This window comes from Muscardinus avellanarius, assembly GCF_963383645.1.
Source record: "Muscardinus avellanarius genome assembly, chromosome: 15".
NCBI lineage: Eukaryota > Metazoa > Chordata > Mammalia > Rodentia > Gliridae > Muscardinus > Muscardinus avellanarius.
The window spans coordinates 30,443,463-30,468,220 of NC_137801.1; the positions used below are offsets into that span (position 1 = coordinate 30,443,463).

General features: G+C 42.1%; 1 protein-coding gene across 12 annotated transcripts in view; it reads left to right on the forward strand.

Moving 5' to 3' along the window:
- Positions 1-7,036: 7,036 nt before the first annotated feature.
- VIT (vitrin) overlaps positions 7,037-24,758 on the forward strand; it is a gene marked incomplete at both ends in the record, with an annotated part of 97,762 nt that continues 80,040 nt past the window's right edge. For 11 of the 12 annotated variants that reach the window (XM_080712025.1, XM_080712029.1, XM_080712032.1 and 8 more), the window contains 2 exons: positions 7,037-7,088; positions 16,412-16,477. In XM_080712025.1, coding sequence (XP_080568151.1) covers positions 7,037-7,088; positions 16,412-16,477 — 118 coding nt within the window. The remainder of the gene's footprint in view (positions 7,089-16,411; positions 16,478-24,758) is intronic. The other variant, XM_080712035.1, reaches the window with a different exon arrangement.

The window sequence follows — 24,758 nt, forward strand, 5'->3', positions numbered from 1 at the left end:
GCTGACCATGGGCTGAAACCTCTGAAATGCTGAACCCAGATTTCCATCCCACACATTGTTCATGTCAGGTACTTTGGCCAATAGCAATGAAAAGCTAACACATCAGCACATCTTCAAATCGCTTTGTGCATCTTTAGGACTCTACAGAAACAAAAGCCACTGTCCTCTTGGGCTCTCTTTCACAGAACCCCGGGGGGCTGTAAGAGTGACCCCAAGGTGTCAAGGCTACAGGAAATGCAATGTTTCAGACCTAGCCCGGAGAACTATGATCCAAGTAAAGGTTCACGCTGCAAAGGACCCCTCTAGTGCCAGCCTCCTTCCCCATCCTCAGCAGATCCACGCGCATCCATCGGCAAGTGGCTGAGGATTTACAGTCTCGCAGAGATGAAGAGAGCGGGCGGCAGATGTGGCCTCTCCCTGCGCAGAGACGTCTGTCCTCAAGGGGTTTTTGGCATTTTGGAAATAAAGCACACGCTTCTCGTAACTATTAAACGTTTCCAGATGGATACTGGCTCTTTCCACCTCATGGACAAAGTATGGTTGGGTGCTCCCCATGCAGCATCTTAGATCAGACAAACACCAACATTACATAAATCCTCCACGTCCACCAGGGCCGATTTTTTCCAAGTGAGTGGCTCGCGTAGGCCTCTAGGGGGCTTATTAAAAATGATGAATGCAAAAATAATTCTTAAGCCTTCCTGTCTCCCTGTTGCCTACAGGATCAATCTCGCATTCTTCAGGCATGACATTGAAGGCCCACGCGGCCCCTTCCTTCCTCTCTAGTCTCTTATTCCCCTCCACGCCTCGCTGAGCGACTCCCGGTTCCTGAAGCTTCCCTGTCCCTGGCTCCTATCCTTGGCTGGCCTGTCTTTCATTGTTTCCCAGCCTGCCAGGTAAATAGACTCAGGGGCCTTCGAGCCTGCACTGGAGGCCTGTGTGCACCGTCCACCCTTTATGCCTTAGTAGAACCAACAACAGCAGAGGACCTCAGCCCCGAATGCACAGTAGAGTCACTTGGAGAGTTTGAAAACAATATTAATACTAACTCAGCCCGATCGAGTCAGAATATAGGTGAGACCATTAGCTCACCGTGGAACAGCAGTGGAGATGGGCAGTGGAGATGGCCAGGGCTTCTAGACTGGGAGATCTGGTTTGAACCCAGCAATTCTTCTCTTCAGCCAGGTGTCCTTGGACAAAGTCTCTGACCCCCATGTGCTCCTGACCCCTCCCCTTGAATAAGTTATTCACCCACTGCAGACCTCAATTTTCCTTGTCATTTTTTTTTTTTTTTTTTTTTTTTTACAGTAGGGAATGGAACCAGGGGCATTCTACCTCCAAGCTACACCCTCAGCCCTATTTTCTATTCTTTATTTTGAAACAGGGTCTCACTAAGTTGCAAAGGGCCTCACTAAGTAGCTAAGGCTGTCTGTGAACCACGATCCTCCTATCTCAACCTCCCAAATGCTGGGATTACAAGCGTGCACCACCACACCCGGCTTCCTTATCTTTAAGATGGGAATCACTGTGCAAGCCCCTGCCTCCTGCGCAAGTTCACTATGAAGAAGGAGGGTTTTTTTGTTTTGTTTTGTGTTTTGGTGGTACTGGGGTTCCTGGAAGCTCTTCTACCTCTGGGCTACACTCCCAGACCTATTTTATATTTTTGTTTGGAAACAGGGTCTCTTAAGCCAGCGAGGCTAGCTCCGAACCAGCGCGATCCTCCTGTCTCCGCTTCCCAAGCACTGGGATTACAAGCGTGCGCCACCACGCCAGGCCTTGAAGAAGCAGTTTGCAGTTAACTCATTTTCTCAGCAAACTTGTATCATCGCACCCACTGCTGAGCACTAGTCTAGCTTCCAGGAACTGAAGAGAAATGAAAAAAGATGAATGAAGCTCATGTTCTAGAAATGCACATGAAGTTTCTTTACTTAAAAACTTGTAAGGAGCTATACAGACATAAGGTGCCATTATTATTGATTACCAGCACGCTCTCCCAACTCTGGGCGACGAGATCTCATTAGCTTGTCTACACCAATCCACTTACACTGAAGTGTGTCTTTCCTTCACCCCCAGGCTTTACCACGACTTCACATCCAGGGCTCTTTATATTATATCTCATAGCACCACCAGTACTATGTGAATCTGTACCAGATTCTTTCGGAAGCCCCTATTGCTTTGGAGCCCCGGTGGGCACCGAGGGATTGAGGCCCCCGCTGTAACTGTGCTCCACCCAGCTCGGCAGCACGTAGTCTCAGGCAGAAATTGCTTAATGGTGTTAAAGGCCATCGGGGGCCCAGGCTCTGGGATGGCTGAGAGAAGCTCTGGAGATTTTTCATACATTTCAAAAGGCACATTTGCATTTTAAGTGTTTGAGTAAATGGACCAAGCCAGGAGAGAAACTGCGGAACGTCCAAACACTCGGGTTCCAGGAGACAGGGCGATCTGGGCAGGCGCGTGGCCAAGCCCCCCATGGGCCATGTCTCCTCTGGGGTCAGAGGCTTCCCTGGCATCTGGCTGGCTGTTGTCCATCCATTGCACAAGTGAAGGTCCTATCCACCGGGACTTCCTAAGCTGCAGGGCGGCTCTCAGAGTGCCCCTCCCATGCTCCCCGGCTTCCCTTTGGGTTAGTTTGCTGTTGGCTTTATTAACTTGTTTTTATTAGCTATAACTCACATACCATAAAATACGCCATTTAAAGGGTATGAATCAGTGGTTTTTAGTGTATTTACAAGATTGTCTTCCCTTTGGTCCCTCCCTCTTTTTTGTTTCTTTTTTTTTTATTATTATTCTAGGGAAAGAGGAAAATCCTCAGTACTTACACATTGACCTAACATTTACTGAGCACCTAAAAGACCAAATCATAACTCGTATCCTTGCAGAACTACAGGGAATTCATTCTTGTGGGGAACACAACAATGGACACATGAGTAAATTACAGATGAGTAAGCTGGAGGGGAGGCAGTGGGGGAGAGGTATACCATTGGTGATGGGAGGAGGGAATTCTGACTTTATTTTTTGGTACTAGGAGTTGAACCCAGGGGCATTCTACCTCTGAGCTACATCCCTAGCCCTTTTTATTTTTTACTTTGAAACAGGGTCTAAGTTGCTGGAAGTTTCACTATATTAATAAGGCTGGCCTTGAACCCGTGGTCCTCCTGTCTCTGCCTCCCTAGTATTGGGATTATAGGTATATGCCACTACACCTAACTGGATTGTAAATTTAAATTGGATGGTTATGAAATATCTCATAGAGCCGGGCGTGGTGGTGCATGCTTGTAATCCCGGTGCTTGGGAGGTGGAGACAGGAGGATCGCGCAGGTTCTAGCGCTGGCATAAGAGAGCCTGTTTCCAAATAAAAAATATAAAAATAGGTCTGGGAGTCTAGCCCAGAGGTAGAAGGGTTTCCAGGAACCCCAGTACCACCGAAAGAAGAAAGAAAGAAAGAAAGAAAGAAAGAAAGAAAGAAAGAAAGAAAGAAAGAAAGAAAGATCTCAAAGAAAGGTAATATTTAAGCCACGATTTGAAAAAAAACAATAGTAGTTGTATAAGTGCCGATACCCAAAGGTAAGAGGGATCTTCTAGAAATAGCCAAAAGACCAGGGTGGGTGGGGCTTAATAAGTGAAGGGGAGGATAGCAGGAAACAAGGTCAGAAAGATCAAATGGTGGCCAAATCAAGTAGGGTCTAGAGCAGCTTGTAAGGACTTTGAATCTCTGCTTAGTAAGGTGGGGGGCGGCTGCTGCACCACTTTGAACAGACTCATGCTGGCAGCATGTGGACTGGTGCAGGCAAAGAAAGGAGAGCCTGATTAGGAGGCTCACTGCCTTAAGCCAGGTGGGCCAGGGTGTGGCCTGGCCAGGTAGAGATGAGGTCGGGTTCTGGATGTTGTGTGAACGTAGAGTCAGTGGTCTTGGCTGATGGAGGAGACGTGTGTGGGGGAGAAGGGAAGCCAGGGTGTCTCTGAGGAAATCTGCCGCATGGACCATAACAATTAGGGGGCCGGCTCCAGGGTCTAGGAGGGGAGCGTGGCATTCTGCGTTTATCCCATAGGAAAGTTCAGTATTCGGGCCTGACGACATGTAAATTCTTCTTGAGTTTCTCAAATTAATAAAAGGGAAAAATTACTTACAAAATGTAACCCAGCTGTCTAAGCATCAAGCTGCCAAGTAGATTGCATGTATGGTTTGATTTCTATTTTGGAGCTAAAGACCATCACTTGCCTGTTATTTAGCGGGGGCGGGCGGGGGTGGGGGACGACTACTTTAATTGGGAAATTTAACGCGTTGCAGTTGTTACTTGAGATTACCAAAGTGATCTAGTTCTGTTTGGATTATTCTTCGTGCCTAATTTAATTGTTTGTAATAAACCTTTCATGTACTAAATAATATTTTTTTGGTGGTACTGGGGTTCCTGGAAACCCTTCTACCTTCGGGCTACACTCCCAGACCTACTTTTTTTAATATTTTTATTTGGAAATAGGGTCTCTTAAGCCAGCGCAGCTGGCTTCGAACCTGCACAATCCTCCTGTCTCTGCCTCCCAAGTGCAGGGATTACAAATGTGTGCCACCACGCCCGGCCATGTACTAAATAATTTTATTTAGTTCGCTTCATCAGGTGCTTATAATAGTTCTTCAGTCATATTCTAGTAACTGTTTTAGTTAATGAACTTTTCATAGAACCAATCTATTTATTTATTTGTTTATTTTGGTGGTACTGGGGATGGAACCCAGGGGCCTTCTACCTCCGGGCTACACTCTCAGACCTATTTTATATTTTGTTATTTGGAAACAGGGTCTCTTAAGCCAGCGGAGGCTGGCTTCGAACCTACGCGATCCTCCTGTCTCGGCCTCCCAAGCATGGGGATTACAAGCGTGTGCCACCATGCCCAGCAGAACCAATCTAAATATTGGATATAAGCTCATATTGGACCGAGCTGGTACCAGATTTTACATCTTTCTAAACCTCCCATTCAATGACATCACTTTAGTGGCTTCAAAACAAGCCAGGGTAGAAAGATTTATACCACAGAAATGGACAAACGGTGCAAATCAGGGTTTTTCTTTTTCTTTTTCAGAGAGTGTGTTCACCAATGCCTCCCTGGGCTTAGCAGGATGTAGGGTAATGGATGGCCCTGGGCAAAGGGGAGACAGAGGAGCCCTCTGCCTGGAGAGCAGCAGCATTTCATTATCAGTGACATGGTCTAAAATTGCTGGCTTACAAGGCTAATAGAAAGGAGACCGACGTCGTCACTGGATCCTCTGTCACCTGTGCCCAGGGCCAATTCCTCCCCGCTACTCCACTTCCATTTCCAGCCCACTCATCCTCCTCCATTCCAGTTCTGCCAAGATTATGACATTGGACTTCTTCAAAGTCTTAGTTTGTGCACCTGTTCAAGGAGGATCATCTCCCCTCCAGGATCACTCACTGTGAGTGAGCGCCTGGAACGCACTAGTTAATGGTCATATTAGTCAACCTTCAGGGGTTTCCATAGAGCCTTAAGAGAAGGCAAAGCCCTCAGAGAGCCACAGCACTTTCACATCCTGGTGCTTTACAACCCCTGGGCTCTGTTGATGATTGTCCCCTGCTTGGCGCCCCATCTCCCTATTTCTGCTTATCCAGAGTCTGTCTGTTCTTTGAACTCGGTCTATGAGACTGTCTCTTGTGCTCGTGTTTGACATACTCTCTTTTCTTTCTCTAAAATCCCTGGTTCATTGGAGAATTTCAAGCACTGCTTCACACCTACCAAATAAGAATTTACATTTTTAACAAGATCTCCAGGTGATGAGTATGCTCGTTAAGACAAGACCAACTCTAAACTGCTGGGGTTTAATTATGTAACTAATTATTCATTTTTATTACTGGAGAGTGAACTCAGGGGCATTCTATCTCAGAGCTATCCTTTCCCAAGCCAATTTTATTTTTGGTTTTGAGGCAGGGTCTCACTAGGTTGCTGAGCGTCTCACTATGTTGCTGAGGCTGGTCTCAAACCTGCAATCCTCCTATCGCAGCCTCCCAAGTACTGGGATTATAGGTATGCTCCCCAATGCCCAGTTAAACTGCTGTTTTCTTATAAAGCTTGAAGCCTAGACCCCACACCCAAGAGATTCTGATTTAGTTGGTCTGGGTGCAGCCTGAGAACCACCGCGCTATTTCCCTCCACTTCTGAGGCCCTAAAACTCTCTCCGTCTCTCTAACAGTGTGATCATTTTTGTCCATGTGTTTTCCTGCATCTATGAAAACTGCAAATTTTTAAAAGTGAGAACTGTATTTTAATTCAGTTTTTATCACCTCCTTCCTAACAAGACTGAGCCATATACTTAGAACTTCATAAAGATTGGTTGAACGAATGATGAGTGATTTATTTGTAATCTAAAAATGTGCTCTGATCACCGTCATTGGGCCTGTTGTCCAGATTTGAAGAGGAGTCTGACACATTCTCAGAACTGTGGCGTTGTGTCCTCTTCGTTTGTAAGTAAAGACCGAGTCTCCAAAGGATCAGAACCTACACAGGGTTTTCCTTGGATACCAGCACAGCCCCCAGAGCCATCTCCATGAGCTGCTTATAGAAAGCAGGCTGAAACTCCGTGCTGGGAGTGATGGCGCACACATGTAATCCCAGAATTCGGGAGGCTGGGACAGGAGGATTGCCATTCATGGCCAGCTTCAGCTACTTAGTGAGGCCCTTTGCAACTCAGTGAGACCCTGTTTCAAAATAAAGAATAAAAAAGGGCTGGGGTGTAACTCGGAGGTGGAATGCCCCTGGGTTCAATACCCAGTACCATAAAAAATAAATAAATAAATAAATAAATAACAGAAAGAAAAGAAAAGAAAGAAAAGAGAGAGAGAGAGAGAAAGAAAGAAAGAAAGAAAGAAAGAAAGAAAGAAAGAGAGAAAGTTGAAGCTCCGCATCCCAAGGTCCAGAGGCCAATGCAAAATGATATAGCCTTTCTCCCCAGCTTCCATGCATCCAGTTCAGAACTCCCGGCTGAGAGATGATGATGTTATTGTTCCTTTCTCTCCAGGCCTCCATTGTGATATTTATGGGGATTGTTGTTTTCACTATGAAGGCATCTGTTATTGAAATGTTCCTTGGTAAGTACTTTTAAATGTGTATCTGGATCCCCTTTTAACATTTTCCTAAGGTCTAAAGAATCTGGCCAAGACAAGTTTTAAACCAAGACAGAGCACATAAACAATAACTATTTATTTTTATGATAAACATTGTACACAGAAGTTTAAGTGAAGAGAATGTTAAAGGTAGATCAAATTCAGGATGTGGGCATAGACACATTTTTACAAAAAGCAAATATGTGTATCACATGTACATGTTTTTACATATTGCATGTTACATGTATGCATTGGTGACTATTCTTTAGAGATAAGCAAATATTTGAGATATAGTATATTTGCAGAAGATTCTGAAGTTAGAGTTTGTCGCAGTCAGCATGCTCACTGCTATCATCCAAAAGACCTAATCACACAATTAAGAGAAAGGAAGATTTATCTGCTCAGTTTCTTGGAGATTCTGGGTTCAGTTCATGTGAGGCCGGGCCTGTGGGTCTCAGGGCATGACAACAGACAGCATAGAGAGAAGAGCACATGGACTCTGCTCACATATCTTATCACCGGGCTGGAAGCAGACAGCAAGCAAGGGGAGGAGACCTTCTGTAACCCAAGGCCACAGCCCCAGGGTCCTTCCCCAGCAACCAAGCTCAGCTTCTGACATTGCTGCCTTGTTTCCATGAGGGCTGGGGGAACATTCTAAATTCAACCCAAATATACAGATCTTCTTGTTTCTTAATTTACCACAACTCAAATTCTTATCACTGACGTGGCTTGACTTAGATCTTTGTAGATTCGTAGTTTAAGAGATGAAATGGTTCAGATGCTTTGTTATTATCTTTTGACTGTGGTAGTGGGGATGGGACCCAGGGGCATTTTACCTCTGAGCTATACCCCCAGCCCTATTTTTTATTCTTTACTTTGAAACAAATTGTTACCAAATTGTGGAGAGCCTCACTAAGTAGCCAAGGCCATCCTCAAACTGGACATCTCCTTTCTCAGCCTTCCAAGTACTGGGATTACAAGCATGTGCCACCATGCCTGGCATCAGATTTATCTGTTATTGCCAAAGAAGACAACTTCAGATAGGCCTTAAAGAAACATCAGGTCTTCTAGAATAGAGAAACTGCTGGTGGGTTTAGGGTTAGGTCCAGGGGCAATAATCTTCTGACTTTGACCCCTCTGTCTGTGGTCTTGTCAAGTAAAGTAAACCAGCAAAACACTTTGAAACAGTGGCCTTTAAAATAGTTTATCTTAGTTTGCTAAGGGGGTCTGTGACAAAATGCCATAAACTGGGTGGCTTAGGACAACAAAAATCTATTCTCTTCCCGTTGGGGAGGCTAAAAGTCCAAAATCAAGGTGTCATCAAGGTTGGTTCCTTCACGGGTCCTGAGGGAGAAACTGTCCCATTCCTCTTTCCAGTTTGTTAACAATCTTTGGTGTTCTTTGGCTTGGAGATGCTAAATCTCCTCCTTCTTCCTCATGTGACATTCTCCCTGTGTTATCATTACCTCCAAACATTCACTTTGTATAATGACACCAGTCGTATCAGAACAGGGGTCAATTCCACTCCAGCATGACCTCATTCTAATGTAACTACCCACCTCTGCAGAGAGCCTATATCCAAATCAGGTCACGTTTGGAGGAAATGGGGGTTGACTTCAACATATGAGTGAGGAGACAAAACCGAACCCATTCAGTAATGAGACTGTTCTAGGTCTGTTCATAGAAAGTCCACACAGCAGAACTGAGGGCTGGAAGAGAAAGAGGTAACATAGCTGGAAAGACAAGGGGAATCTCAGCCTGGCCGACTGAGCACTGGAGTGGGAGTCATGGGAGGATATGGGTTCTAGTCCTGACTCCACCGTTGACTTGCGAATATTGGCAAGTTACTCTTCCTCTCGGGACCTCCTGTTTGTTCTTCTATAAATTATATAGTTGAGCTATTAATTTCCCAGCCCTATGTGAAGCAGCTGCCAAAAACTTAGAGTAGTTTTATTCAAACCACTTGTTCTAGCTAGACTCCCTCTTCTGGAGCCAAAGATAAAGACACTTCTTAACCTCAGTGGCATTCATTATCCTCTGACTTCTGTGTGATAGTTGTGAGAAGCCCTGAGAGATGGCTGGGGATTTGACCAGGATCCCTAGCCCCATAATTGCTCTTGTCATCAGACATGCAAGGTCCAAGGACCAACCATCCCAGCATTGCTTCCACAATTGCTTTATATACCTGGCTTGTTAGTAAACAAGAGAACATTTGCCTTGGGAGGGTTTCTTCATTTCCACTTTTCTTATTTTAGAAGCAACTTTTTTATACTAATATACAAGTTAGTAGCTTTCATTTTCATTCTCACCTCTCTCTCTCTCTCTCTCTCTCTCTCTCTCTCTCTCTCTCTCTTACATTACTATAGGGATTTAACCCCGGAGCATGCTACCTCCAAGCTACACCCCCCCAGCTCTTTTTTGTTGTTGCTATTCTTTATTTTGAAACAAGGTCTCATTGAGTTGCAGAGGGCCTCACTTCTATTCAACATAGTACTAAAAGTCTTAGAGCAATTAGAAAATAAAATAAAAGGCATCAAATTGGAAATGAAAAAGTAAAATGGTCTCTGTGTGCAGATAACATGTTATATATAGAAATTCCTAAAGACTATATTAAAAAGCTGTTAGAACTAATAAATGGACATAGTAAACCTATAGGACACAGAATTAACATACAAAAATAAGTAGTTTTTCTAAAAATAGCAATGAACTAGATGAAAAAGAAATTTATAATAATTTCATTTGTAATATCATCAAGAAAAATATTTAAGAATAAATTTAACCATGGAGTTGAAAGATCTGTACACTACATTATAAAACATTGATGAAAGAAAATGAAAAGGACACAAAGAAATGGAAAGATAACCCATGTTCATAGATTGGAAAAATTAACATTGTTGAAATGTCCATACTACCCATACTAATCTACAAAATCAATACAGTATTGAAATTCCAATGACGTTTTTCATAGAAATAGAAAAATGATCCTGAATTTTTTTGTAACACTGTGGATTAAACCCAGCGGCTTTTCACTTCTGAGCTATATCCCCAGCCCCCCTTTTTTTGAAACAGGGTCAGCTTTCTTCCTCTTGAGATGGCCCATGTTCCCCCTTGAATGTGTATTCCCTACTTTCCTAAATAAACCTCTGTCTTTGTCTCTGACTGGAGCATACTGAAATTCTTTTCTGCCAAGGATCCCTTAGATTCTGAGTTCCTAAGGTACAGAATGAACCTATCACCCCATGACACAAGGACAGAACAAGAAGATAGACATCTGCCACCTGAGAGAAGCCTTAGGAGAAACCAAACCCGCTAATGCCTTGACCCTGGACTTCCAGTGTTCCAAACTGTGAGAAAATAAATTTTTGTTGTTTAAGCCAAAAAAAGAAAAAGAAAGAAAGGAAGAAAGAAAAAAAGAAAGAAGGAAGGAAAGAAGGAAGGAAGGAAGGAAGGAAGGAAGGAAGGAAGGAAGGAAGGAAGGAAGGAAGGAAGGGAGGAATTCTAGGTTGATGAGAGTCTCACTACTTGCTGAGGCTGTTTTTGAACCTGTGAATCTCCTGTCTTGGCCCCCAATGTACTGAGATTATAGGTGTGTGCCACCACACTCAGCTCTGAAATTTGTGTGGAACCACAAAAGACCCCAAATAACCAAAGCACTCTTGAGCACAAATAACAAAACTGAATGTATCACAATACCTGATTTTAAAAAATACTTCAAAGCTATACCAATCAAAAAAGAATGGTATTGGTATAATAACAGACATACAAACCCGAGGAGCATAGCAGAGAGCCCAAAATCAAATGTATGCATTTATTGCTAGTTGGTCTTCAATAAGGATGCCAAGAACATACAATAGGGAAAAGATAATTACCTAAATGAATGATGTTGGGGAAATTGGATGTCCATATGCAAAACTATGAAATTAGACTCTCATCTCACATTATATACAAAAAATCAACTCAAAATGAATTAAGATTAAATATAAGACCTGAAACTATAATACTACTAAAATAAATAAAAGAAATAAAAGTCTTCTTGACATTGATCTGAGCAGTGATCGAGGTCTTAACCTTGACCTTGGTTTTCTTTCTATGAAACAAAGAATGATCACCAAAGCTCCTCCCAAGTTTAATAGTCTATGATGCTGAAGTATAATTTTATGTTTTATGTGATTGTAGCAAATAAAGCTGTCACACTTTTGATTTTGTTTACTTGATACTAGATGTTTTGATTTATTTGATACTAGATGTCTCCATGAATATATAATCCCCAATTAAAAGTATTAGGGAAATTTTAACTTTTAAAATTATCTGCTTTATAAATCAGTTTTCAAGAAGACACTGTGAACACTATGTTAGTAGACTGAGGGGGTCTTTAAAAAATCTAACAATTTTATGAAATACAGTGAGGCTTCTCTATAAAATTTCTAGGTATATAAATATTCACTAAGTACTGATTTGGTTATTGATTAGATTTTATGACACTTTATGTCTTTTCTTGAAAGTAGGTTATGATTAATTACTTACATGAAACTAGAGAAAATAAACACAGATTAATAGTGCCAATAATTTTAGAAAGACTTTTTTACTTTTACAAGTCTATATGATTTCAATACAACCAAATATAAAATTAATTTAACTATATTGTTTTTCTAATTATGAAAGAAACATATTTTATGCAAAATATGCATTTTATGTATAAGAAATATAAAAAGTAAAATATAGAAAATATAAAATAAAAGTCCTAATTCTACCATTATTAACATTGGGTATATTTGTTCCAGTTACTTTTCTGCATACATTTTAACTATGTAAGAACCATTCTAAAGGTTAGAGGTGAATACTTCACAGATAATTTAATTTAATATTCTTCCACACCTCATTTGTAATAAGTGCTTAGGATTTCCCCTATTGTTGGGTCACTTCCAACATTTCATTATTTCCAGATTGCCATTAGAAATGCTATCATGAGCATTTTTTGCATAAATCTTTGTCTATTTCAATGATTATAACTTTGGATGTATTCCTAGTAGTATATTTTCTAGGTCAAAGAATATAAACATTAAGGTTCTTGAAACCTATTAGTAAATTGCTTCCCAGAACAACTCCACCTTCACGAACAGTGTACCGAAATTCTCTAGCCTCAAATCCCTGCCAGGATTAAGTATAATCTTATGTTCTATGTTTATTGACGTGATGTAGGAAAACATCCCCTCTTTTTGTTTCAGCTTGCATTTTGAATCATTAATGAGATGGAACATTACTTCCAGCTTATTCATTGGAATTTTCCTTCAGTTTTTAAAATTGGGCTTAAAAATAATTACACCTCAGATGCTTTAACTGTACTTACTGTCATGCCCAAGAGGAAGAGAGGACTAAAATAGTGGAATTTTTTTCTTAGAAAAAGTAATTTCAATATTTAATTTCCTTGAAATTCATGTACTACTAAGGAAAGATAAGAACCTTTTTTGTTATCCAAAACTGGATCACTGGGCTCTGCACAATACTGAAACATTGCCACAGTGTTGGTAAATCATGATCACCTTGGAACTTTGGCTTCCAGACTTAATTTCCTCATAGTTGGTAGACATGAATGGTCTCAGTGGCCAGATAATTAACTACTTTTGCAAAAGGGACTGATCTATCTGCAATTTGTATGTGGAAGTGGACACCAGCTGTCTATCTTGGTGCTCTGCTAGGCTTCCCGGGAAAACAAGTAGAAGACTGATGTTTCTCTCAGCCACGTTCAACCCTTCATCTCTAAGGGAGCAAGGGAGGTCTCACTGATGATAAGCCAAGACTTGAGCCAGGGCACCAGCACATCTGCAAGCCTTATTGACCAGCCCTTTCTGGGAGGAGCGGTTCCCAGGGAGCCTTAATTAACAAGCATATAAACTGAGAGGACGGCTTGTGTGAACCAGTCACAGAAATGACTTTGTTAACCACTACTGTTAAACAGAACCAGCTATACATGTTTTCAGCCTGGAGGGTCTTGGGTGACTAAACAAATGATGGGGTGGTCTTACTGAAATATTTATAGTTCTACTGATACCAAGACTTATAAACCACTCGCCAAAGGCATACGGGCCCAGCAGGGCAGTATTTGGTTTTCCCCAAGAATTGATACTCAAATTTTTTATTTCACTTGCTCCTTCTAATTCATTGGCTCAATTTTTTCTTTATACTTATTTATAGCACTTGTTTAAAAAATACCATAGGATTATGCATATTTATTTTTGCACTTAAAATGAAAATGTGGTCTTTGTACAGAATTAAATGGCACAGAGACTACTATAAAAATTAGACCTCCAGGACACTCACACCCACCCAAACCCCAGAAGTAAATAACACCTAGAAAATGTCAGCCTTCATTCTCCTTGGCTGGACATTTGGTTCTCACTCACTTTTCTTTTATGGTTTTGTTCTTGTAGGACATGGTATGTCAGCTGCCCACAACTCAACTAGTGCTCACAGTCAAAACTAGGGATGATTTAGTGGTGCATCATTGGTACAGATTAGTTAGTGTCTTAGTCTGTTTTGGCTGCTATAACAAACTTCCGTAGACTGAGTGACTAATAAAAAACTAGAAATTTAGCCAAGTCTGATAGCACGTGCCTAAAATCCCTGTACTTGGGAGGCTAAGGTAGGAGGGTCACAGGTTTGAGGCCAGCCTTAGCAACTTAGCAGGACCCTGTTTCAAAATATACATTAAAAACTGGAGCTGGAGATAGAGTTCAGAGGTAGAATATCCCCAGGATGGTTCATAACAGCCAACATTTTACTGTGCCCTTACATGACGTGAGAGACAAGACAGCTTTCTGGGGCCTCTTTTATAAGAGCACTAATTCTATTCAATGATGCCTCCACCTTCATGACCTAATCACCTGCCAAAGGCTCTACCTTCTAGTACCATCACTTTGGAGGTTGGGTTTACAACCTGTGAATTTTTTTTTGGGGGGGGAACATAAACATTTATTCTATAGTAGTAAGATAATCATACATAAATACGAAATTTTCTTAAACATTTGGTGACATTATCACCTTTTCCTTTAAATTCTGCTAATTCAAGAATTTCTAAGTCCATTTATACCTAGGTTGAGCATCTGTGTTCTATTAAAAAACAAACACATGCCGGGCGTGGTGACACATGCTTGTAATCCCAATACTTGGGAGGCTAAGACAGGAGGATTACAGGTTCAATACCAGCCTCAGCAATTTAGTGAGGCCATCTGCAAACTAGTGAGACCCTGTTTCAAAATTTAAAAAAAAAGAATAAAATAGGGCTGGGGGTGTAGCTCAGAGATAGAATACCATTGGATTCCATCCCTAATACCACACACAAAAAAATTTTATTTATTTATTTTTTTGGTGGTACTGGGGTTCCTGGAAGCCCTTTTACCTCCGGGCTATACTCCCAGACCTATTTTATATTTTTTTATTTGGAAACAGGGTCTCTTAAGCCAGCACGGCTGGCTTTGAACCTGCGCGATCCTCCTGTCTCCGCCTCCCAAGCGCGGGGATTACAAGCGTGCGCCACCACGCCTGGCCACAAAAAGTTTTAAAAACCACAAACTAGGAGGTCAAGTGCCTATTCTGATTACTGTATTTCCTCAAGTTCATCCCCAGAGTCCCAATTCCAGCCCAAAAGGGAGTTTCCTAGAAAAGTAGCTAAGATAGAGGTAAGTTAAAGCAGTGTTCTTTGGGGTGGGTGAGGTGGAAGAGTGTCTGGAGGGAGAGGAAGAAGGAAGGAGAGTTGCCTAGCACTGTGAAAAAGTGCTGTTTTCTGCCTGGGTAGAATTAGTGTAGGGATGGAGAAGTGAACATACATTGTTATTTTTAAAAAATGGCTATGAGAAATTATTACAATCTGCATCAAAGATTCAAGTGGCCATAAATTTCAGGTAAGAAATTCTATTTGGAAATTAATTTTAAGAAAATAATTACAAATCTGTGCAACTATGACGCTACTTATTAATGGAGGGCTGGCAAAATGACTGTACATCCATATGATGCAATACTGTGAAGGCAGCTGAAACCATAGGGGGAAGGACATTTAATGACAAGAAAAAATGTGGGTATATAGTCTTAAGTTGAAACAAGTTATAATGTTATAAACAGTATGTGTTTGATCAAATGTTTATTTTAAAGTATCCATATGAACATATATACATAAAGACTAAAAATATTATACTTTTGTGTTCATCCATATTTTCTGTACTGGCTTTTGTGCTTTTTACATATTTCTGTAAGGAGGGTTATTATTCTTGAAATGAGAAGAAAAATAATCAACATTATTCTTAAAAACATAAGGCTCAAATTCATGTCATGTTCATGAAAAGGATCTGGGAATGCGGCCTTAAAGGGATAAGGGACTCCCCACTTCACCGTCATTGTGCTTTCTGGGGGACAGCAGTGTCCAGATAATATTTGAGGTTCTGCTCCTGTTTCTGAGGAGGGCACAGAACCAGGCCTGCTAGAGTGGAGCACCAGGACGTACTCGGGCCACTTCTCAGACTTATGATGAGTCTCCTTTGTTCCCCCAACCTCCTTCTCTTCTTCCTTTCCCAGACAGAGTCCTGAGACTTTTTACATGTGCCCTCCACTCAACTTTCTCTCACTCTAACTTGCAGATACACACACACACACACACACACACACACACACACACACACACACACACACACAGCATGTGCAGTCCTCTGGCTGTTGGGAAATTGGCCATTTGGAAAGCCACTGCCAAACAGAGCAAAGAACACAACGGGGTGGTGAGTGCTGATTCTGCCTCTGTCCTTCATTCCTGGGACCAGGTAAATGAGTAGACTTGTCCAAACTCACCTTCTCTCATTTGGAAAATAGAGATTATAAGAATGGTATGGTGAAATTAAAGGCAAAAAAAAGAACAAGTATGCAAGGGTTATTTTAGAAAGGACTTTTTTTTTGGGGGGGGGAGGGTAATTGGGTTCCTAGAACCCTTCTACCTCCGGGCTACATTCCCAGACCTATTTTTATATTTTTATTTGGAAACGGTCTCTTAAGCCAGCATAGCTGGCTTCAAACCTGAGCGATCCTCCTGTCTCCGCCTCCCAAGCGCGGGGATTACAAGCGTGCGCCACCACGCCCCGCTAAAAAGGACCTTTCTAAAGTGAAAAACTATGTATCTCATTAACCCAATCTGAATATAATGGAAAATGAGTCCCATCAGGGAGGATACATTGTGCATTATCAAAGCACATATGAGACTCAAAAGAGAAAAGTGTTCAGAAGAAATTATGTTAACTAGGTTTTAAACTTTTTTTCTTTTCTTCATGTAGTTTTGCTGGTTACTGGAATACACTCAGATAAAGAAATGACAAGGAAGATTAAAAGGCCCAAGTTCAGTAAGTAAAATAAAAAATCCTCACTGTTATGAGGTCATGTCTCCTATGTGGAAGGTTATTATACCTTTTTCAGAGAATATGGAAGGTACTTTTGTTCTGTTTAGGGTGTTGTGTTTATTTTGTGGTTTTTTTTTTGTCTCTGTCTCCTCTGTCTTGGTTGGTTGCACTCCGACTGAACAGTGATGAGTCTTATTCATCGTCAGCTTTACCTCAAAGAGCATTTGCGATAAGAGTTCTGAGTGTGTGTGTGGGGGGGGGAGGGTACTGGGAGTGGAACCCAGGGGCTTTTCTACCTCCAGGCTACACTCCCGAACTATTTTATATTTTATTTGGAAATAGAGTCTCACTAGGTTGCTGAGAGCCTCACTAAGTCGCTGAGGCTGGCTTTGAACCTGTGTGATCCTCCTGTCTCAGCCTCCCAAGCACTGGGATTACAAGCGTGCGCCACCAATCTATGTGGTATCACTGCCTAGAATAACTTAAAATGTGCCATACACCCTGTGGCCCATTCCTGTGACCCTTGGGAAGCTGACAGAAGGGTCTCAGGTTTGAGGCCAGTCTCAGCAAATTAGTGAGACCCTTAGTGACTTAGGAAGACCTTATTTAAAAATAAAAAATTAAAAGGACTGGGAGTGTAGCTCAGAGGTAGAATACCCCTGAGTTAAAAAAAAAAAAAAAGATACATGTACAAAGACCAGGCAACACCATGTACCTATGGCTAAGCCTAAGCTAAAATAAGTATTTCCTTGCCCTGGGCATGCTGTTTCAATTTCCCATACCAGAAAACCAGAAAATTCAGTCCAGCTAATACGAAAGTCCAGAAATCTACCCATCCTCCAGCTTGCCCTGGGATCAGAAGATAAGTCTCACAGAAAAACCCAGGAGATCTCACTCTCATTCAGTGAAAAGAGGTAAATTAAATTTCACTTTTGGGTGACATTATCAAGATTAGATTACTGAAAATCCAAATAATTACCACTTACATAAGACTGAAGGTGTTTCTCTCTCTCTCATGTTATGGAAGCGCCACAAGCTTCAGAGACCCAGACTTCATCCTGCCATTCTCGACATGGCTCCCAACTCACAATCCACAATGCCTGCCCCATCTCCATCCATACTCACAATCAGTAAGAAATGATGAAGAGGGTGTACAGGGACTCCTCTAAAGCTATTTCCTCTCCAGATAGAGCTTCTACTAAAATACCAGCGGTCAGCAGTAAAGGAGAGTGAAAAACCGTCTTGATTTCAAACACCCATATGCCTCACTAAAAGTCAGGGGTTCTAGTTCTAGAAAAAGGGGAAAGTGTGAATATTGGGGACTAATTAGCAGATGGGAAATCTCACACTCGGATATCGTGAGCACACTGGGATGTTTGGATCCATGGTGTTTGGCTTGATGGTGGCTCCAGTTAAGGTGTGCTTATAAAGGACCATAAAATGTAGGCTGTAGATATAGTCAGTGGTCCGTGCACTCCACAAATGAAGCTTCCTTTATGGGCATTCAAGTGTCTCAAAATCAGCAGCATTAGTACTATGAAATAGAAGGAAGAGATTTGCTTCACAGAACCACCCTTTTTTCTTTTGCTCTTTTAAACCTTCTATGTGGAATTTCCTATTGAAATGAGACCAAAAGGGCAGCCATCCACTGCCTCCTAGGCTGAAACACTAAAACGGGATCAGTTGTTTATTTATTCCTGTCAGGACCAAGAGCCAAGAGGACCGGCCCTGGGGCAGATGTGTGTTCAAAACAATGATTGGGTTAATACTGAGACAAACGCACACCCGAGTATAAATTCCTCTGGGCCGTTTCCAGTATCTTCATTTACTCATGTACAAAACTCATGAAAGGGTCCATGATTACCATGACAACAGTTTTCAGTGACTATGAAAGTCTGTGCTAAATGACCCAAGGGCAAACCTCTTGGAGAGATCTCAGATGGATTGAATTTCTGATATGCTAAATTCTAGTTTTATTCTCCAAATCTCCCTAGTGATGCAGCACATTTGAATCAATAAATGCCTGAGGTCTTTTCTCTAATTAGAAACTCTGGCACAATCATTAAATAAGGGATGGGGGGAGATACAATGAAAGTAATAGGATATTCCCAAACCTTGGAGATATCCGATTCTTGACCTCGGGAATACTTCCAAATCATAGCCTATAGCTTGAGGCCAGGGTAATTTTTATTTTTCTTATGCAATGTTATCTGCAGCTGGGTGGACTGATGATAAAGAAGACACAGCATCCATCCACTCAAGTATTTACTGGGTACCTGCCAAATACCAGGCACGGTATGAGACACCCAGATGCAACAGTGGCCACATCCCACTCTTTGCCCTCACAGAGCTCACCATCTAGGGAGGAGAGAAGACAAGCCAAGAGGCCATTGCCAAGTCAGTGTAAGTGCCACCACAATAGGTGTTAAAGGTGCTGTAACAATAGGGAGAAGAAATTGAGTATCTGGGAGGGCTTCCTAGAAGAAACGGCACACTTACATTGATAAAGTCGAATAAGGCACAGTGCTATAAGCAGAGAAAACACACCAGGTTCAAGTCCTGAAGAGTAGACAGAGCTAGCAAGGAATTCAGCGTGGCTCAAATAGAGTAGGATAGAAGGCGTGCAGGGGAAGGATGGAGAGGACACAGGCAGCAGATTGTGAAGGGCTGCACTACTGTGTTTGGGAATCTGGACTTCATCACGTGGTGGCAGGGAGTAGCTCAGTACAGGTTATTTTGGTTGCAATAAGCAGGAGTCCAAACCCAATTTGCTTAAGTAGGAAAAGGGATTTGGACAGGATGTGGAGTAGCTTGCAGAACCCAAGGCAGGAGGTGCAGCTGGAACTCCTGGGACTGGTCCCCACATGGAAAGGTTACAAGACCCAACACCTCTGCTTCTCTCTGCCTGTCAGTGTCCCCGCACATCCTTAAATCCTAGGAGAGAGAATCTGAGTGTGTCATCCCAGGCTGGCAGGGGTCCACCTCTCATAGGGGAGTATGCTTCTTAAAGGGGAGTTAAGTGACTAGGGTTGAGTTGGGGAAACCAGCAATCCTTCAAACAGAGAAACCTTGCTACCAGCACGCTGGGAGACAGGGAAGGTGGTGGTAGAGCGTGAGCATTGCCGGTTTGCTTGCATGTAGGGCGAGCAATAAGATATCTATAAGGTGTGGACAGAATTTTACGCAATGCATGTGGTAAAGTGGACGACAGAACAATGACAACTTCTCTTGTCTCCTTGAGGGGGGAACGATGCACCTCATGCTTGTCCCCTGCGTGCCTGGAAATCCCTGAGCTCATTCCAGAGGTGTTATGGAGAAAGGACTCAAGGAAAATCAAAGATTCAGCCTTTTATTGACCCCTAATACCAATAAAAGACCTAATGGCAGAAGCCCTTCTCCTAGTCAATAAACAAAAAAAAATTGGTTGACCTTCAGAATCTGTCCTATAGATAGCCACCAACGTGTGTGTGTGTGTGTGTGTGTGTGTGTGTGTGTGTGTGTGTGTGTTACTGAGGATTGAATTCAGGGGTGATTTACATTTGAGATACACTCCTCTCCTAGCCCTATCTTTTATTTTTTTTATTTTTGAAACAGGGTCTCACAAGTTCTGAGGGCCTTGCTAATTGCTGAGGAGCCAACAGATTTTAGACAGAAAGTGAAATTATAAAAACAGGGCTTTAAACAAATCACTTTGGCCTCTCTGTGGGAACAAACAGGTTCAGTGGATCTTCTGTGGTCCCAGTACTTGGGAGTCTAAGATGAGAGGATTGCAGGTTCAAGACCAGCCTCAGCAACATAGACAGATTCTCAGCAACCTAGAAAAACCCTGTTTCTAACCTTCCCCAAAAAAAAAAAATTTCTAAAGGGCTTGAGTATAACTCAGAGGAAGAATGTCCCTAGGTTCAATTCCCAGAACCCAGAACAACAACAAAAAAAAAAAGGAGTCTGTTTATTAGAGCAACAAAATCAGTATCACCTAAGATATTTGTTCCACTTTCCCCACAGAAACCACAATGGGTTAGAATTTGTTCCAACAAATTCTTCAGGTGATTCTAATGCTTAATGAAAATTGAGAACTATTGGAAGAGAGAAAAAGGGAAATAGAAAGGGGGGGGGAGAAGAAGGGGGAGAAGAAAGGAGAGGAGAAGAAAGGAGAGGAGAAGACAGGAGAGGAGAGGAGAGGAGAGGAGAGGAGAGGAGAGGAGAGGAGAGGAGAGGAGAGGAGAGGAGAGAGAGACTTACAAATATGAATGTAAAATTATCTAGATAGGTTCTCCCTAGTGCCCTATAACTTCTCCCTCAAAGCTCTCAAATTCCCCCAGTGTCTTGTCAAGACTAAAAGTCTTTACAATCCAAAGGACTAGAGAGGTAAAATAACAAGGCATTGGTAATTTGTAGTGTTGGCCATGTACAACTTCCCAGCCCCTCCTAGACTGAGGCACAGATCTACACTCCTGAATATCAGTGCCCAAAACATAACACCACTAGTTGGCAAAGACAGATTTGGAACTCAAGTCTGGGTGAGGTTCTACCCCAGCTATTCTCCTAATGGCCTCCTCCCAAGATAGTGGACTAAGGGACAGGAGTCTGTTGCTTGGGGGCAGGTGAGGGTGTTAGATGAGCAAAAGCTGACCAAATAAAGAGAGAGAGGAAGAGAAATGGAGAAAACAGGAAAAGGAAGGAGCCTATCTTCCTTTGGCTTGGCCCGAGAGTATCTACCACACCAGTGCCTCTATTCTGCCTGTTCACAGGGTCATCATTACTTTAGGTAACTAGCTCTCTCTCCTCTCCTGACTCTCTTTTTTCACATTTCTTTTTCTTCTTGTATCATTTTCCTTTTTCTCTGCTTCTTTGGTCTGCCCATAATTCCCAGAGGCCCTCAAGGGTATGGCCTAGCTCCTCCAAGGGCCCTTTGGCTCTAACGGTAGCATTTGAGAGGACGTTGAAAATAACCTGGCATGGAGTTTTTGTAAAGAGGGATAGCAGAGATGGGAAAAGCAATTGGGCAGAGTCCCACAGACACTCCCCAGCTCATAGATGACCGTTCATTCCACACCAGTGTTTTGTTTCTTGTGAACAGTTGTATCTGGTACAATTTTATTCTACCACACTTGGCTTATTACATTACTTTGTTTTCTAAATCAAGTTAAGTCTGACTTCAAACTGCCAATTGCAAGGGGTAGAGGTGGGGAATTTAAATTCCACATTTTCAGCAGTGTCCTTTCTCTCTGTCCCAGCCCTTACAAAGTTTGTACATTCTAGAAGATTGGAGGAGGACCCCAGCGGCTTAGCTCCCAAGTGTGTGTCATTTCTGAAAGGTGGGAAGCACCACTGTTTCCTGGACCATAGAGTCTTGGCAAAGGCGGGGAAACCTTGCACCCAAGGCTCCAACCTGGGAGCGATCGCTGTGGGTGCTACTCGGAGGCAGTGATCTTCAAGGCAGCTGCTAAGGAACGGGGACGTTTCCCTGTGAGAACTTCCTGCCCACTCCTACCTTCTCAGTTTTGGAACATTATTTTCTCCCATCACTCTTTGGGCCAGGTGTGATGGCGCACACTTGCAATCCCAGCATTCGGGAGGCTGAGACAGGAGGATTGTGGTTCGTGGACAGCCTCAGCCACTTAGTGAGGTCCTTTGCAACACAGTGAGATCCTGTTTCAAAATAAAGAATAAAAAATAGGGCTGCGGGTGTAACTCGGAGGTAGAATGCCTCTGGGTTCCATCCCCAGTACTGCAAAAATAAATAAATAAATAAATAAATAAATAAATAAACCGGAAAGAGAAACCAAATCCCCTCAATCAAGGGAGATTTGGAGAATCAAATTCCCAAAGCCCAGAGAGAATATCTTTGGGTAACTCTACCCTCTCTCTCATAACTTGAGCTCCAGAGAAAGGAGAACACAAAAACATGTCCATCTTCTTAGAATAGTAAAAAGAGGAAAATACAATGAAAATTAACATGTTAATGACTTAATAAATTAACGTCCACGGTAAAGTTTACCTTACTGCTGCACTAATGAGAGTTTTATCACTTATTTTTAGAGGTAACTTTTTCAAGGCTTACCCGATATGTTTGGGGGCCATAAATCTAATCTACCCAGAGGCACCTACGTAGTAGGTTTAACCTACTCAAGCAGTTTCTAACAAATGACTTAAATGAGGCTGCATCTTTCTTGATTGTTTAAGGCTACAAATAATGATAGAAGGGTTGTAAACTTTAAAGACTAACTTATGTGTAGCTTACACATTTGAAAAAAGGCCTATTCTTCCACTCACGTGCCTTTCAGCCCTACTGTAATAAATGTATCCCATGTGTTCACATAAATTATGTCCACCAAATATTCTAGAACAATCTCTGCCTGGAAGAGTGTCTGTGCTATAGGGAGAAAAAATTCTTTTTTTTTAAAGTTGGTGCATTGTAATCATACGTTATAGTGAGGTTCAGAGTGACAGAACCATACATGCACTCAGCATTTGTTCCTGGATAGGCAGAATAAACATCAAAATGGCCATCCTACAAAAAGTGGATGACAGATTCAATGAAATCTCCAGTAAAGTACCAAACATCATTCTTCACAGAACTAGAAAAAACACTCCTAAAATTCATATGGGAAAGCAAAAGATGCAGAATAGCCAAAGCAATTCTTAGCAACAAAAACCATGCGGGAGGCATTGCTCTATCTGACTTCAAATTACACTGCAAAGTTATCGTAATAAAAACCAGACACAAAAACAGACACAAAGGTGAATGGAATAGAATAGAAGGTACAGAAGCCCTAATACCTATAGCCAGTTGATCCTTGACAAAGAGGCCAAAAACATATGCTGAAGAAAAGAAAGACTTTTTTTTTTTTTTTTTTTTTTGGTGGTGGTCTGGGGTTCCTGGAAGTCCTTCTACCTCCGGCTACACTCCCAGACCCATTTTATATTTTTATTTGGAAACAGGGTCTCTTAAGCCAGCCAGACAGGCTTAGAACCAGCACGATCCTCCTGTCTCCGCCTCCCAAGCGCGGGGATTATAAGCGTGCACCACCATGCCCTGCGTGAAAAGACAGACTTTTTAAAAAATGGTGCTGGGAAAACTGGTTATCCATATGTAGAAGAATGGAATTAAACCCAACCTCTCATCCTGCACAAGAGTCAACTCAAGGCTAAAATTTCTAAAAAGATTAGAAATTAGATCAGAGACCTGTCCCTCCTAGAAGAGGGGATAGGACCAACAGGTAGAGGAAAGCTTTTAGAAGTTGTGAGATCTAATTGATTTCTTTTCCACACATAAAGAAGCCCCAGAAAAATACCAGAAGCAACAGTCTTAGTCCAAAGAGATTTAAGGAAAGGGAGCCCATTGCAGGTGAGAGTCCAGGTTATTAACTCCACACCACACATTACAAGCTGCCCACATAGAAAGGCTCTGATTTCAGTAAGCACCAAACTTGTATAAGACAAAGTAAAAACATGCCCTTCCAAAATAAAGCAAAAGAAAGCCTTTCTAGCCCCAACCCTATTTGTCTCACAGATGCGCACACACACACACACACACACACACACACACACACCCCTCGTTAGATGCCTTGGCTCCACTCCCTCTAAGTACCTATCACATCTTACCCTGAGCATTTTTTTATATTGTCTATCTTCCCAGCAAGACCAAAGACAACATGAAGATATAATTAGCACTCGTTGGATAATTGGATAGAGAGACAAACAGACCACAAAAGCTGCTATAAAATAAAGCAAAATGGCTGGGCGTGGTGGCTCATGCTTGTAATCTCCACGCTTGGGAGGCAGAGACAGGAGGATCGCGCAGGTTCAGAGCCAGCCGTGCTGGCTTAAAAGCTACCTGTTTCCAAATAAAAATATAAAATAGGTCCGGGAGTATAGCCTGGAGGTAGAAGGGTTTCCAGGAACCCCAGTGCCACCAAAAAAATAAAAATAAAAAATAAAGCAAAATGTGATAAAGGCTACCTAAGAATAACCAGGAATTTATAAGAGGATTCATACTGGCATCATAAATAAACGTTCAAAACAAAACATGAAAAATTGGTAGAATTTTACAGGCAGACATAGACAGGAGGGCTTTTCGGCTGAGGGCAGGGGCTGGGTGGACTCAGGAAAACAGTGACTTGGGTTGGTGGTGCTTAAGTGTAGGGAGTCGTGGGAGATGCAGCTGGAAGGGGGCTTAGAAACCACCAAGCAATGCTGATCTAAGAAGTTGCTTTTCTTTGTGGTAGTTAGAGAATGAGGACTCCTGAGAGTTTTCTGAGCAGGAAATTTATATGATAGA